The following is a 17,887-nucleotide window of genomic DNA, read 5'->3' on the forward strand; positions in this document are numbered from 1 at the left end:
TTTTAATAGGAATCTGAGGGGTAACTTTTTCACACAAAGGGTGATAGGTGTATGTAAGCTGCCAGAGGCAGTAGTTGAGGCAGGGACTATCCCAATGTTTAAGAAACAGTTAGATGGGTACATGGATAGGACAGGTTTGAAGGGATATGGGTCAAATGCAGGCAGGAGGGATTAGTGTAGCTGGGACATGTTGGCCGGTGTGGGCCTGTTTGTATGCTGTATCACGCTATGACTCTACAACTTTATTGTACATACGACCAGTTGCAAGATTTAGAGGAGCCTGTCTTTAGGGAAGCAAGACCTGGAGGTTCATTATTTGCCTCAGTCATGAGCAACAATTGAGACAGAATATAAACAAAACAGGAGAGAAAAGGAGAAAATATAACTGCATTTCCTGAAATGCTCATATACGCACTTTCCTGAAAAAAAGAATACAGTATCCAAGTGATATTATCCAAAACTAATTTCTTTCTATTGCATTATTTTTTCTTTTCCATTATATTAATTTTGCTTTGCTCATTATTTGCTTCAGTCAATGCCAACAGCAAATGGCAAAATACTTTAACACCAGTCCATATATAACTAAAATAATATTAATTACAGAATATGCAATACTTTGTTACGATATTGCTCTATGTTTTCGAACTAAGCTTCTTTTACCAACATAATGCCTGGTCAAGTGGACAGCATTTTGAATACAAGTATGCAGTGTAATGCATCAACTTAACATACCTTCATCTTGACATGGCATGAACATGATACCTTAAATATTTATCATAGACCTCATGATATTCTCGTCATGACTATATTTTACTACTTGATAAATATAAACAAAATCACTGCAAACTCAATAATGGGTGTGATAAAATAAAGTTATTTCACTTTAAATATTGTTCAATTTTAGATGGATTAACTATATCAAATTGTTTAAATTACTTCAATCAAATGTATGCCTCAAGGTATCCCATGGTAATGATAATCAATCAACTTAACTGGCCAGACTTGATGTCTATTCCGTGATTAACATCTGCCCTAAATATGTTTTCTTTTTCTGCCGAAGCTTTGTTCAGAAGTTGATTAATAAAATAGCTCTTTGGCCGAAGTAGCATAACTAAAATGATATATGTGGATTGACAGACAGTGGTGGTGACAACCTAACCTTTCTAAATACCGAAGCATTAGCAAAATCCATTTTAATTATGCAAGTTCGTCTGAGAGAAATAAATCCAGAAAACGATAATTCAAGTCATAAGGATTGTTAAATGTCATGTGTTTATGTAATTATTTTTTAAAAAGGGGTGTAGAATGAGGAACTTGCCATGGCCACAAAATATGGTTCTGTTTCATCGGTGTAAGTTTTGGCTCAAGATCAAAAATCTGTTTGAGGACTGGAAAGTCACAAGCTTCACATACTGTATGAAATTGCATCGTGCAGGGTAGATCAAGGTTTTGTATGATAACGTAAAATTGATCATTTTGAACCAGACCGCAGTCTGCATTTTTATTTCCATTGAAGTTTTTACCACCAATTAACTGCCTTTACTTTTCAAATTCAGATCATTTTCGTTAAGTAACTTCTTCAATTCAATTCAATTCAATTCAATTCAACTTTAATGTCATTGCACAAATACGAGTATGGGTACAACGAAATGCAGTTTAGCGTCAGTCCCTAGTATAGTGCAATATAGAAATAAAAATAAAAATACAGAATAATCAAACAATAATCAAACAATGTGGACGGAGAGACTGGAGAAGTCTATCGGCGGGACTCCGAGTTCAGCAATGTGATGGTATTATTGTAGAAGCTGTTCCTCATCCTACTGGTACGAGACCTGAGGCTCCTGTACCGCCTCCCTGATGGGAGGAGGGCAAATAGTCCATGGTTGGGGTGTGAGGGGTCCTTAATGATTTTCCCGGCCCGTCTCAGACACCGTGTGTGGTGGAGTGCAGCCATGGCAGGGAGCGGGGCATCGATGATATGATGAGTGGTTTTCACCACCCGTTGCAGTGCCTTCCTGTCAGTTGTGGTGCAGCTGCTGTACCATACCGTGAAGCAGGTGGTCAGGATGCTTTCAATGCTACAGCGGTAGAAGTTGGACAGGATTTTAGTTGTGCCAATGAAAGTCAAAGAAGCCATTATGAGACTGAGAAACAAGAATACAACTGTTAGAAACATCAGCCAAACCTTCGGCTTACCAAAATCAACTGTTTGGAATATAATTAAGAAGAAAGAGAGCACTGGTGAGCTTACTAATCACAAAGGGACTGGCAGGCCAAGGAAGACCTCCACAGCTGATGACAGAAGAATTTTCTCTATGATAAAGAAAAATCCCCAAACACCTGTCCGACAGATCAGAAACACTCTTCAGGAGTCAGGTGTGGATTTGTCAATGACCACTGTCCGCAGAAGACTTCATGAACAGAAATACAGAGGCTACACTGCCAGATGCAAACCACCGGTCGGCCGCAAAAATAGGATGGCCGGGTTACATTTTGCCTAGAAGTAAAAAGAGCAACCACAGTTCTAGAAATAGTTCTTGTGGACAGATGAGACGGAGATAATAACATATCAAAGTGATGGCAGCAACGTATGGAGGAGAGAAGGAACTGCCCAAGATCCAAAGCATACCACCTCATCTGTGAAACACGGTGGTGGGGGTGTTATGGCCTGGGCATGTATGGCTACTGAAGGTACTGGCTCACTTATCTTCATTGCTGATACAACTGCTGATGGTAGTAGCATAATGAATTCTGAAGTGTATAGACACATCCTATCTGCTCAAGTTCAAACATTCGAGGGAATGCGACCTTTTTATCGTATCCCCCTTCCCTGCCTCCGTCTGCGCTGAGGCCTAATGGCGGAGCTGGCGACCTCGAGGCTCCGGAGGCAGCCTGTCAGGACTCGCCCTGGGCTCGCTCCCGTGAGGGCAGCCCAGCTCGGGGCTGGAACGGCGCTCCCGTGAGGGGTTGTGACGCTCCCGTGAGGGCGGCCTGGCACGGGGCTGAGACGCTCCCGTGTGGGCGTCCCAGCTCGAGGGTAACGGCGCTCCCGTCGGGGCGGCCCAACCCGGGGGAAACAGCGATCCCGTCGGGGCGGCCTGGCGCGGGGCTGAGACGCTCACGTGAGGGCGACCCAGCTCGGGGCTGGAACGGTGCTCCGGTGGCTGAGACGGCGTTCTGGCGGCGGCGGCCTGAGTCCAGGGTTCGGCCACGGGCCAATGGACGACGTCGTCAAAAGCTGTGTCCGCTGGACTGGAGGGCAGCAGCTTCCACCACCCCGGGCCGCGGTGTTTGAACTGGCCCGTTCGCGGAGCTCGGTGAGCCGCGGGACTGATTTACCATCGCCCGGTGGGGTATCGCCTCAGCGCAGAGGGAGAAGAGGAGGGAAGAGACTGCAGCCCTAAGATTTTTGCCTCCATCACAGTGAGGAGGTGCTTGGTGGACTCACTGTGGTGGATGTTAATTTGTGTTTACTGTCTGTTCTGGTGTCTATTATTGTATTATTGTATGTATGACTGCAGGCACGAAATTTCGTTCAGACTGAAAGGTCTGAATGACAATAAAGGAAACTCAATCAATTCAGTATGCCTCAAAATTCATTGGCCGGCGGTTCATTCTACACAAGACAATGATCCCAAACATACTGCTAAAGCAACAACTGAGTTTTTCAAAGCCAATAAATGGTCGATTCTTGAGTAGCCAAGTCAATCACCCGATCTGAACCTAATTGAGCATGCCTTTTATATGCTGAAGAGAAAACTGAAGGGGACTAGCCCCCTAAACAAGCAGAAACTAAAGATGGCTGCAATACAGGCCTGACAGAGCATCACCAGAGAAGGCACCCAGCAACTGGTGATGTCCATGAATCACAGACTTCAAGCAGTCATTGCATGCAAAGGATATGCAACAAAATACTAAACATGACTACTTTAATATATATGACATTGCTCTGTCTAAAAATGGCCTTTATTAAAATCTGACAATGTGCACTTTAACCACATGTGATTTTTTTTTTTATATTACAAATCTCAAACTGTGGAGAACAGAGGCAAATAATTAAATAAATGGTCTTTATCACAAACATTATGGAGGGCACTGTATAGTTGATAGTGGGTGTGAGCACCCAAAGAGGTGTAAAAAGAGGTAGTGAACTAGAAAAAGTGTAAGTGCAAAGTGAAGAATCATTTGCTGCAATTATTAAAATCAATCCCAAAGATTGTAGGTCCTTTTTCAAAAGATACGGTATTATTGCTGAAGCTTACAATAAGTTTCATTTAAACTATAAAGGCCAAGGACAAAGAGACCATTGTTTAATTGAGAATTAAATATTTTAAACAAAGCTTGGATGCTCAAAATCTAAAGTAAAAACATTCTCGAAATACTTAGTAGATCAGGCAGCATTAATGGTGAGAGAAGCATTAACATTTCAGAATTAATGAAAGAGCATTTCTCTAAAACAGTAACTATTTTTCTCAAACTAACTTTTTTCTTAAGGTTTATTGTAGTTTTTTAGACCATCCACCCAATGAAGATTAAACATTTAATGCCTTTACTTCAGGATTTTAAAAAGCTGGAACTTAAAAATTCATTGTCACGTGCCTCTCATAGAAGTCCAAAAAAGTATATAACCACTCTATAAAAAAAGCAGGATACGTGTGCTCATTAAATGCCCATTGGATGTAAGCAGTTACATTGGTAAACCAGATAATGTGGCATTTACATTTGTAATGCAGATTTTCATAGAAATGGGAGGACACTTATACAAAATAATTTGTCTTGCATGTTGCAAGTGCTGTGTCAGCTATGCCCAGATCAATATGGGGGTTACATGTGACATTCATCTCTATGTGCCTTGGGCCATCTGAATAAAAATCTCAAACTGAACATTGTGCTAATGGTCTACCAGGCAGCAATGATTGCTGTTGCCTGAAATGTTTCAGAGACATCTTAATGCAGGCATCTTAAAGCTATCTCTGAAAAATGCTTTGAATCTACTCACAGGATAAGCAAACTTGACGGCACGATTCCAGAATTCTACCCCAGGTTAGTGGGCTCCATTTGTGTCTCCATCTCCAGACTTATAACAGTCATACTACTCTGAACTCCAATGGCAAGAGATTATCAAGACAGAGGACATAACTATGTTCAAAGCCACCTTGAGAAAACAATCTAACTCTTAGGAATCGATGGCCAGTTACCAATCAAAATGGAGACCTTTTAGTCTTTTCTTCAGGAGTTCATAAATACCCCCCTGCATAATTAGTGGTGTACCTGTCTACTCAATGAGGTTCCTCCTTTCCCACGCACAGAAGAGTCTATGATTCCCACATTGCCCTCATCAGCCATTTCAGAACCCATTGAAACAGGAACAGAAGCAAACTTCCAAGAAGAGCCGAAGAAGAAGAAGAAACCAAAAATATTTCAAAAACTCACCTGAATATGACTACTGAAGTCTTCGCCTTTGACTGATGGCTATAACCAAATCCCAATAGTCCCACCTGATCATCAAACTTCTCTGCCATTTGCCTTTTCACCTCTCGAATCCTACATAAGACCCACTCCCAACAAAGTAATAACCCAAGCTTGAAATCCAGTGTTTGTGGGAAAGAGACGATGTCCATTGGTCCATGTCCATTGGCCAAAACAATCCAGGTCAAGGATTATTGCCAATACTAAATTGTACCTCTAGGTTATTAGAGTATGAAACCTAGCTTTACTAATGAAGCCACACTCAATTAAAGGTTTCCTCGCTGAGGTATAATTCCTGGAGTTTTTCATGATCAATGGATCTACACTAAGCCAGCATGATTACACTACACTAAGCCAGCAAGGTACGGGATACTGAGTTGGATGATCAGCCATGATCATATTGAATGGCGGTGCAGGCTCGAAGGGCCGAGTGGCCTACTCCTGCACCTAATTTCTATGTTTCTATGATTCTTGAAAGGTTAAATATACAACCTATTTTTTTTAAAAAATAGCTTGGAATTAGTCAAAGACTGTTTCAGCAATGTTAATAAACTACTTTTGTTTTGATTTTGTGGTTTGTAATTTCAGTAAGAATTCCTTGATTGAATTAAGTGAACTGCTTTCTTGAACCACACTGACAGACATCGTAGAAATAGATACCCACTTTCCTAAAACAGCACCTGATCTTAGAGCCTGATAGAATTAGAAAATCTATTCGTAGGACAGTGGTGCACTGTGAAATCCTAAGGTGCACTGGGATACACAAGAACCCAAGGCAAATGTCAAAGATCCATTAGTCAATAATATTAAAATAAAAAAAACAGAGACAAGAGATTTAGTCATTATGTGTCTGTGTCTCAAAGATTCATGTCTTGGACTAAATCCCTTTAGCCGTAACAAAAAAATTCAATTACAATGCTGTACATAGCCAAATTCCTAGTTTTGAGAATCTAGCTCATGTTATTAAAATATATTAATTTTCCATTTTAAAGAAGAAGTCAGCAGGATATTAATGCTCATTCTTGCAATGGTTGCCATATGAAAATCCAGCTGGGTTGAGGAAGTGGATTCATCATTTTAATCCCTTCATCATCACGGCATTAATACTATATGGAATAATGTTATTTCAGACAATAGCTGAATTCTTTTCAGTACTTTGATAGTCTTCCTACATTATCCTCCAGCAGGTTGACTAGACAGATCCTGTTGACTGCATTCGGTACCTGTCAAAGTGAGAGGACAAAAGCTTTGTTTGCCTCTGACACCAAACTCTTAACAAATTTGATGGCAAACAATATTGTCTGTCTCCAGTGCTCCACTGCTGAGAAAACAAGCTCTTATTGACTGATTGATTACTCCTGTAAATGTTAAATATATAAATTTAGCGAGCCATTCCATTAATTAAAGCATGCGATAGATGATAAGGGCTTTAAAACCCACTATAAAATTACATTAGGATTGGAAGACAATTTTGGACACTGAATCTAAAAGTAAATTGTCCCGACAAAACTGAAATTGTCCTTTCAATTCTTCTTGGACAAAGCAAAGTAAAACTAATTTTGCATTAATCAACACGGGCTTGAACTGTGTTCACACCTGTTGAAAAGCAAAACCTGAAATTTTGCACTGCTGTGCACATTTCTAGGTGTTGTTGGGAAACTCATCTACTTGTTGGCCAATTTTTATTCTCTTTGCTCTTTACTTAGTCATAGAGTCACGGTGCTCTGCAGCGCAGAAAGAGGCCATATAATTAACAGATTTTGCATTTTTAATTTGATATAAGAAGGTATCGGAGTATGTGCTGACTTCATACTTTAAATGAAAGGTATTTTAAGAAGCATAGTAGCAGTGTGATTAATACAGATGTTGATCAGTTATTTCTGTAAATTATTATAACTAATACGGAGACCCATATGTACTGAATGGTACATAAACTATTGCACAGCACAGAGGCCACACAGAAACCTTTTGCATGGATATTTGCTCTATTGTTGTAGACCAATAGATTATAGCATCCCCACAGTTACAGGCTCTTCAACCCAATTTATCCATGATGACCAAGTTGCTTAAGCAACCTAGTGTCACTTGCCTGCACCGGGACCATATCCATCCAAACCTTTCCTATCCATGTACCATGTATCCCCGTAAATCTTTTATATGCCTTTGCTAGATTTTATGACATCCTTCCTATAATAAAAATACCATTTCAAAACTTAATCAGACCCTGAACAAATGGTTGTGAAGAAAAATAACCTCTTTGCTGCTTCTGTTACTCTTGGCTTTACTGCAAAAATTAGATTGAATCATATTTATATGACACATTGGACATCATAAAATTGAAAGAAACTTCACGGGCGAATTTATCTCCAGAAGCAAGATTCAGATTCAGATTCAGATTCAGATTCAATTTTAATTGTCATTGTCAGTGTACAGTACAGAGACAACGAAATGCATTAGACAACGAAATGCATTGTCTTCGACAACGAAATGCAAGAATCCTTCAAACAGAATTTGTAGCCCTTCCTATCAGCAAGCTCTCTATAAGGATTGATGTTGCCTGCAGGCCCATCACATTCAAATCTATCATGGCCTTTGACTGCTCAAAGTCGAGTTGCTCAAAGTAGCTTTTGGGGTATTATTGAGAATCTTAATTGAGATTATTGAGAGTCCATACGCACAGAAACACTCCATAAGTATTATAAACATGTAAACACTCAAAATATGATTGATGGCACTCTGAATAACAATACAATAAAGATTATGAGCCCTGATGGTGTGAAAGGGGCCTTGTACCAAATTTGAGGCATCCCATGAGCAAAGTGGAGCCGAGTAGAATAGATGTGCAGTGAAATGTGGTGAGATTAATGGCTTGTCTGGTCTGCTGCGCAAGCATCAACTTGCAAGCATCATATGCTGGACCAAGGGTGGCGGGGAAGGAGGATGAGCAGGGGTTGGTCAGCCAAACATTTCATTATGAGCCCAGATAAATTTAGCAATAAGAAGGAACTAGTGGGTTAATTCTGGAGAAACTACTTAAGAGAGGATCCTACCAAGAGAGGCTCCAAGGCAGTAGACAAGATGAATTCAAATTCCATTTAACTAATACTCAACTCTCCTAGTATAAGTGGCCCACACCCACCCATAGGCTTCAAGTGTACAAATAATCTGTACCGTACACCGTATGGACCAAAATCAAATTTGCGATGGATTTAGCTGTCATTTATACAAAAACATTGCAGAATGTGGAAAAATCTTTAGCCCTATTTGTGCTGGAGGACTAGAATGATCTTTATTGCATTCAGTTGTTTTCGAATGCCTCCAATGAATGCATCTACTTTGCCTGTAGGCCAAGTGATGGAAAATGGAATCAGTATGGATGGGAACTTGATGGTCAGCCTGTTTTCATGTATATAACTCAATGACCACTTCCTATTTATTACAAGTACACTCTTTCTGCAGCATCATCTTTAGTATTTTTAGAAATCTGACATTAGCTTAGAGTGGTGGTGACACAGTGGTAGAGTTGCTCCCTTACAGCTCCAGGGACCCGGGTTCGATTCTGACTACGGGTGCTGTCTGTATGGAGTTTGTATGTTCTCGCTGTGATCTGTGTGGGCTTTCCCCGGGGAGCTCCAGTTTTCTCTCACACTCTAAAGACATACAGGTTTGTAGGTTAATTGGCTTGGTAAAAATGTAAATTGTCCCTAGTGTGTGTAGAATACATACGGGGATTGTTGGTTGGCGCAGACTCGATGGGTCGAAAGGCCTGTTTCCACCCTAAATTAGTGTCTCTAAATTAATCTAAAAAAAAAAACTGTCTAGAGGTTGCCTGCTATACAGTTGGAAAAAAAACTTTGTGATGGGAAGCACAGGTAAATGTCTTGCCACCTTTTCAGTATGGACCATACCTGCTATTTACAGCTTTGACAGTTTATTTACATTTGACATTTACTTATTGAAGTCAATAAGTAAAATTTCGATTCTCACAAACTCATCTCCCTCTCAAAGAGACATTAATAATACAACTGGCCAGGGAGACATCGGATGACATGTATTTATCTATCAAGTCTGCCTCAGCATAGATCCCAATCCAAGCACGTGATTACATGGCTCACTTCCCATTATCCCATTTTCTCCAAAAATTCTGCATTATTAGATGACTGGGTATCTGAGTTTAACCCCTTGCTATTTGGCAGTATTGACTTTACCAATAGAATAAGCAGGATGAAAGAAATAAGCAAAGGCATTGACCTTCTGATGTTCTTTGAATTATTGGTCTTGCCAGCTGATTTTGAAAGTTCATTGATAATATCTGAAAAGCACTGTACAGCTCAGACTATCGAGGTGAAAATGAGAAAGTATGCTACCAAATGCAGATGAGAGTTGAATAAATTGAATGAAAATTGTACCTACCTAAACAAAAAGGCCCAATGACCAAAAATGCCCCCTTAGCACAATAGCACAGAATGAAGTCGGATTTTTAGTGATGTACAGATTAAAATATAAATTATAAATGTTTCGAGTCCACTCAGTCTCTCAAGTCTGCTTTGCAATTTAGTAATAGCATGGCTGTCTGATTGTAATGTCTTTTTCCCCTGATTGTAATGTCAACTCTACATTTCCAGCGGTAGCCTTTATCCATATGGCTCATCACGTATTTGGCTCACTTAAAAATATTCAAAAACTCTGCTTCTCCACCCTTTGAAAAAATATGTTCAAAAGATTAACAGCTTCTATGACAACAACAAAAATATTCACTTCATCTCTGTTTTAATTGACCGATCCCTATTTTTAAATAATGACCAGCTAGTTCTAGATTCATCAAGACAGGAAATAACCCTTCGAATCCACCCTGTTATAACTGCTCAATTACTAATACGTTTGAACCAAGTCCTCTTTCACTCCTCTAAATTCCAGCAGGTACAGGATTAGCCTTTCCTCATAAGACACCTCAACCAATCCAGGTATATGTCTAATAAGTCTCTGAATTGTCTCCAATGCATTAAACAGAAGACTGCAATTATGTGTGTTTACCTATTCCCTGTCAAAAACGAAAGAAATAAAAACAAGAATTTTGTTTTAAAAAATGGTAAATGTTTTATGGGCATTGGGTAAGGAACCTTAATGCAAATCTGCTTTACTTTCATATCAGCCTACAACCGTAATAATGTATATGGTTTCTATAAGCAATCCCACATTAAAACTATCTAAAGAGAAAAGTATCTGCAACCAGATCCTATAATCTCAAATTCTAATTAATAACACAAGCACCAGTTTCAGATTAATCTCAAACAGTGGTCATTACAGATAACGTTTTTCTGCCATGCCTAATCAATTGTTCCACCTGTCAATCGCTTAAAGTGTCAGAAGACAAACTTAAAAGCAATGCAGCAGCAGTAGAAAAGAGAGACTTTTGCTAATCTAAAAGATCCAGACAATGAACAAACCCCCCTGAGGCAGAATTTAATGTAAATCATGCTTGTTATTATTATGTTGCATACCTTAGGCATTTACAAGTGCATTAAGTTACTTATAAATAACTTTAGTTTTCACTGTCAGAAATGAACCGGATACATCATGATAGCACAAAGTATTTTTCTAGTATAAATTACTTATTAAAAATAAGTATAAATTTTACCGTTATTATTTAACTTTATTGGTAAGTAAGTAAGTAAATGTTATTTATATAGCACGTTTAAATCAACTCGCGTTGAAACCAAAGTGCTTTACATAGAAGAAATAATTAAGTTTCCGTACTTCCATAGAAAAATTAATTAAAAGAAAAATGACACAACACATTATAGAATTCAACATGAACGTCCCCCCACAACAGAATCAAAATTTCCCACTGTGGGGAAAGGCATCAGAAAGTTCAGTCCTCTTCCTCTGTGATCGCCCGAGGTCGGGGCCTATTCGTGGCCTCCGCAACCAGTCCGATGTTTTCAGGCCCTCTTGCCGGGAAGATGGAACTCCGGCGTCGGGCGAACACTCCTCACCGGCTTGGAAATGTCTGCAGCGGCCGCTTCCTCCCCGGAGACAGCGGCACCCGAAGTCCTCAGGCCGCGCTGGTTGGAGCTCCGACTCTGGTGATCTCGGATCCCAGGCTCCACGGCGTTTTAAATCTAGCGCCACCCACGGCTGGACTCTCCACAGCCACAGCTCCTCGGATGTTGGAGTCGGCGGTCACAGCACTCCGGAGCTTACCGCACGGCGACCCAATAAGGCATCGCCCGCTCTGTGATGGTGTTGCAGCGCTGTGCCGCTGCCGAAGCTGTAGTCCTGGCCGATCCCGACAGGAAACGCCGCTCCAGTCCGATGGTAGGCCGCGAGGAAGGGACGCAGAAGCAGCTTGGAGGGAAGCCGCCTCTCCGACCAGGTAGGGACTAGGAAATAAAGTTTCCAACTTCTCCTCCCCTACCCACCGCATAAAAGAAGACCTCCAACAAACATTTTGTTTTAACAGGACTAAAAATAAAAATAAAAAAGGATGAAAGGTGTTCAAAGTGAGTATGAGATACCATGGAATCCAATGTTTAGGGATTAATACGATGCTTTTGCTGAAGAGATTTTTTTCATAAAAATAGGGAAAGTGTTACAATATAATGATATGTCACAGTGAGAATTAGAATGGATTTTTATTCATAACATCAGTAAAACATCACTAATAATTTCTTTAAAAATCACTTCAGTTTTTGGAGACATAAAGACTGCAGATGCTAGAATCTGGAGCAACAATCAATCTGCTGGAGGAACTCCACATAGATACAAAATGCTGGAGAGAAGGAATGGGAGTTTTAATTAACAAGGAACTCAGCAGGTTGCGGGGCATCTGTGAAGAGAAATGGACATTCTATGTTTCAGGTCAGGACCTTGGACCAGAGGTCTGACTTGAGTCCGAAGGGTTCTGACTATTTATGTCCTACCACAGATGCTGTTCAACTAATTTCTTCCAGCAGACTGTTTGTTCCTCCATATTTTATTAATTTTTATAGGCAAGTTAATCAATAGCAACACCAGTATTTGCTGTTTATTCCTAATTCCTCATGAACAAATAGTGATGAAATGCCACCTTCAATTGTTTCCATCTTTGCCAAAGGTTCTCCCACAATGGTATTAGGTAGGATGTTGCAGGATTTAAAGACAGTGCCAAGAAAGGAATGAAACTCTTCCACGTCAGGATGGTGTAGTACTTGGAGAGGAACTCTTGACCTAATGTTGCCCCTCTTCCCTTATAAAAGGTTGTGTGTTTGGGAGTTGCTGCAGTGCCTTCAGTAGATGGTACACTCTGCAACAATGCGGTGAGTGGTGAATGTTTAGGGAGATACTTGCAATACTAATCAAAGATTTGTTAATTAAAACTGAATATTCATTTTTTGCGCAATGATTAAATTATCAAATTAGTAAATTAGAGGTATTGATTAACAAATTCAAGAACATGAGTTCTTATCTCACCTGTAATTATTATTTTGGAGGAGCTGTGCTTTCAAAAATAGAACATCCTTTGCATTAAGTTAGTGTTTGTATCAGGAACCAAGTGGAATTCCATACAGCGCTGATGATTGTTTGCTGTAACGTCCAATTAAGTCAGCTGATGATGAAGATGCTTTCCAAAAGGATCTCGATACTATGGTTGAGTGGTCACAACAATGGGGCATGCAGTTCAACCCTTCCAAATGTGAAACTATGCGTGTCACCAGAAAGAGGAATCCAGGCGAAACATTTCACAATATACTTGGTGCCACCCTTGAAGAATCCAAACAAACCAAGTATCTTGGCATCAAATTGCAGAATGATCTGTGTTGGAATGGTCAAACTTATCATGCAATGGTGAAAGCAACAGGTGGCCTCAACTTTCTGAAGCTCAACATTCATCATTGTTTAACTTCTGTCAAGGAGAAGCTATACTTCACCCTTGTTAGACCTCATTTGGACTACGCAGTTGCAGCATGGGACCCATACACAAATAAAAACATTTCCTCCATCGAACGTGTCCAAATTCAGGCAGCTCGATTTGTTACTAACACCTATGATAGAGAAGCGAGTGTTACCAAACTTCTGAATTCTCCGGGGTGGAACCCTCTCCAAGACAGACGTGAAGCTCACCGTTTGACCTGTTTTTACAAAATGTTAAATGGTCAGCTCGACATAGACTACAAGACCTACACCAAACCCAAACCAATTAGGAGCAGACGAGGGCATTCGATCCAATTTGTGATCCCAGCTACAAAGACAGATGTATACAGCAATTCGTTCTTCCCCCGCACAATTAAAGCATGGAATAATCTCCACCTAACTTTAGTTACCCAACCAGATGCAACTAAATTTAAAGTAGCTCTTTCTTCCCAATAACCCTTTCTGGCTTAAGCCCTCCCTTAACCACCTCCAGTTTAAATTCCATTTGGAATATTTTGGAGGACCAAGAAACCAAGAACCAAGAACCAAGCGGCATCTAACTGAATAATACAAGTTAGAACATACAACAGCACAGCACAGGAATAGTCCGTGTGGCCCACAAATATTTTTGGCGTAATGTGATGCCAAGATAAACAAATTCTATTTGCCTGCACATAATCTATATACCTCCATTCCCTGCATATCCATGTACCTATCTAAAAGCCACTTAAACACCACTATCATATCTGTCTCCACCATCACCCCTGGCATTGTGTTCTAGGGCATTCCTGCAATCAACATAACTGGATAAATTGATAGATCTGTTGGTGTTAATTAGTCACAGCATTGCAGCAAACCTGTGAGTGCATCGCACCTTCTGCGCTGCACCAAAGTACACAGGTTAGTCTGGAGAATTAAGATAATAAGTGTAAAAGTTCAGACAAGGTTGGAACCAAAAAGGAATACTGCTCCTTCCACCTTGAAAGGACTTTCCCTTCAACTCGGTCATTGAATTTCAAAAACAAACGTGCAATATTATATTATCTATCTTATCGTGTAACCAAGGGCTAATTTGTGCTCTTTATTCTGTAATTCAATAATATGCAGCATTCTTGAAATTAAGTATAATAAAATACTTCAGCCAATGTTGGTATCATGATGTTATACATTTACATTCTAATATATTGCTGTTTAGATATTTTAATCTGCATTTCAAATCTAGAATGTGTACATGTTTAAATATTAAAATCTATACACTGTATATATGTATACCACAATCTAGGTCAATATTCAATGTTAATACATTCGATCAACAATTTACACACAATGTGATCTAACACACGTTGATATCAAATATATGTTCTGCTGAACAGAATTTTTAGTCAATGCTTACTGATGTTAAAGTCCACATGGATTTGTACAATGCTGCATACATACAAGAATCAGTATAAAATAAATCACACAACCATTGTATTTCTCCAATCTGCCAATCTACTTCACCTCTGGAGTTTGCTACATACTCCACCTATCTGCCAGTCAACCCTCCCTCCCTTAATAGGTTTAGCTGCCCCACCTCTCTTTTCCGGCTTTAACTTCCCACCACCTTTACTCAATCATTTTTGATGAAGGCTCCCAACCAAAGATCATAGAGCGGAGCAGTCTAGTATCTTCGGTCCCAACATGAAACATAGTCGGTGCATTCCGTCCATATATGCGCCTGACCCACGGAGGGTCTCCAGCAAGTAGTTTTTTGCACTGTATTCTTCATACAGTGTTACTATATTTATACACATTTAAAAAAAAATCTGTTTTAACCCTAAACAACTGGATAATTCACAGAAACCTAACATTTTCATTGAATACAAAGTTGTGGATGTAGAACATTTTTATGATATTTCTAAGAAAGATAATTGTATATCCATCATCTGACAATTAGAAACCAAGGACATTAAGCATGCTGAACTATTTGCTGACGGTTTTATTTTCAAATTCAGCGTTTTTCTGAAAGAGCAATTTCATCTATTTTGGAAAGTTGGATTTATTTATTTTTCATTCAATATCAACTTTTGTTATTGTGGAAGAGCATTATCTTGTTTAACAGAATGTGGATGTTCATCACACTGCCGTGATTCAGGAACATAAGGGTGCAGGAAGGGGGCAGAGGGTGAAGGGTTTATCTAAATGCAGATTTTATCAGTGAGCTCACATGCCCTTACATGAAAGAAAATAAACAAATCTCGCTCTATTAAACAATGTTGTATTTTGATGTCTTTGCCTTAAGGCATGTTTTCCAGCACACATTCTAGCCGGTGTGGAACAGCAGCAGCCATCATTTCTTCTTCTCATCCTCCAAACCATACGTCTCCTGTACACAATATGCAAGGAAGCCCCCACAACCCGCAGACACAGCTATCCTCACTCCCAGTGGTAGAAGAGAGCAATGAGAGGTAAGTGACAATTGGACATGCTAACATGTTCTTTGATGTAATTTGTATTTTCATCAGTACTTAGTTTACATCTGGCATTGGTAATTTTTGTATAAAGTCTTTTCACTTCTTTAAGTGAAAAAGCAATGCTTGTTTGCTCACCGGTCTGAGCTAGTTACCTTGTTTAAATGCACTCAAAGTAAGGCCATTCAAGGCAGATGACCTCCCTGTGTACCAAAGGCCACCAGTCCATGTATAGGACATTGGCATCAGGCCTTTCTACCTGAAAAACACCTTTGGTGATTCATAACCTCCCTGGGTTTATAGTACATCAAACAGGACCTAGGCCCACAAGATATGCATCTTTCATTCAAGACTGGAGATGAACAGTATTGCTTCAGTAACTAACGTGCTCACCAGACATGGTGATTCCAGGACTAACATGAATTGGCTTCATTTAATTGGGTGCAAATGCTGACAAGAGCTACTCAGCCAATCATCCTATTATATAGAATTGAATATTCTAGGATACAAAATTTAATTAATTTGCCATATATTAAACATTTGTCCTTTGCCAACACAAAGAGTAAACAGAAATACTAGGCACATTAGTGATCCTGAGTTCCATAAGCCCTTCTCTTTCATAACCCCTCTTCCTTTATCAAACAGAAATGAAAGGAAGTCAAGGTCAAGTATTACCAGTAAGTGTATTCCCAACAGAGATAGGATAATGTACATGGTATTCCTGTCCCAACCAAATTAAGTTTATAAATATACATCAAAGTCCAAAGTTACAGAGAAAGCAATACTGCAGTACACAGAATGTGTCTACTATTGATATAGCCATAAAAAAACAGGGACATTCTGTTACTTGGATAAATTCAAGAATCACACATCGAAGCTAATTTGCCTAACTTTTTAATTTTCAAACATTGAACGGAGTTAGTGCAATAATTCAGGTTTGGAGAAGAGTACAGTTTCCAAATGTAGTTATGTTTTTCGTACGATTTTATGTATTTGAGGAAGATGTATAATTTTGGTAGCTTTGGCTGACAAAGGACTTCATAGATTTGGAGACTTGCAACAGAAGTTTACTAGATTGATTCCTGGGAGCAGGAAGTTTGCTCTGAGGAATGATGGAATAGTACAGCCTATATTCTCTGGAGTTTGGGGAGAAAAAATGAGGGATCATGTAGAAGATTGTGAAGTGGTTTTGCAAAATTATGCTAATGGTTCATTTCCCTTGGCTAGAGAGCATGGTCTTAGAATATGAGGTCGAGTGAAATTCAGTTCACTATCTACACCAGGATATCAAACCTTCCAATTCACATTTAACATAGAAACATATAAAATAGGTGCAGGAGGAGGCCATTCGGCCCTTCAAGCCAGCACCGCCATTCATTGTGATCATGGCTGATCGTTCCCTATCAATAACCCATGCCTGCCTTCTCCCCATATCCCTTGATTCCACTAGCCCCAAGAGCTCTATCTAACTCTCTCTTAAATCCATCCAGTGAGTTGGCCTCCACTGCCCTCTATGGCAGGGAATTCCACAAATTCACAACTCTGGGTGAAAAGGTTTTTTCGCACCTTGGTCTTAAATGGCTTCCCCTTTAATCTAAGACTGTGGCCCCCTGGTTCTGGACTCGCCCAACATTGGGAACATTTTTCCTGCATCTAGCTTCTCCAGTCCTTTTATAATTTTATATGTTTCTATAAGATCCCCCTCATCCTTCTAAACTCCAGTGAATACAAGCCTAGTCTTTTCAATCATTCCTCATATGACAGTCCCGCCATCCCAGTGATCAATCTCGTGAACCTACGCTGCACTGCCTCAATCACAAGGATGTCCTTCCTCAAATTAGGAGACCAAAACTGGACACAATACTCCAAGATGTTGTCTCACCAGAGCCCTATACAACTGCAGAAGAACCTCTTTACTCCTATACTGAAATCCTCTTGTTCTGAATAACTCATTAGTGCACATTTGTTTTTACTTTATACAAGTAGAAATGCAAGCAAAAGGTTAATGGTAATGCCACTGTGATACAAATGGAGAATTCTGATATTGCAATCGTTTGAGGGAAAAGGGGATCTTC

General features: G+C 39.7%; 1 protein-coding gene across 2 annotated transcripts in view; it reads left to right on the forward strand.

Annotated features, from left to right (window-relative positions):
• The window catches only part of glis3 (GLIS family zinc finger 3), a 477,161-nt gene that overhangs the window by 367,370 nt on the left and 91,904 nt on the right, over positions 1 to 17,887 (forward strand). For both annotated transcript variants that reach the window (XM_055632800.1, XM_055632799.1), the window contains one exon: positions 15,644 to 15,809. In XM_055632800.1, coding sequence (XP_055488775.1) covers positions 15,644 to 15,809 — 166 coding nt within the window. The remainder of the gene's footprint in view (positions 1 to 15,643; positions 15,810 to 17,887) is intronic.

The sequence above is a fragment of the Leucoraja erinacea genome, chromosome 3 (genome assembly GCF_028641065.1).
Source record: "Leucoraja erinacea ecotype New England chromosome 3, Leri_hhj_1, whole genome shotgun sequence".
In the NCBI taxonomy this organism is placed as follows: domain Eukaryota; kingdom Metazoa; phylum Chordata; class Chondrichthyes; order Rajiformes; family Rajidae; genus Leucoraja; species Leucoraja erinaceus.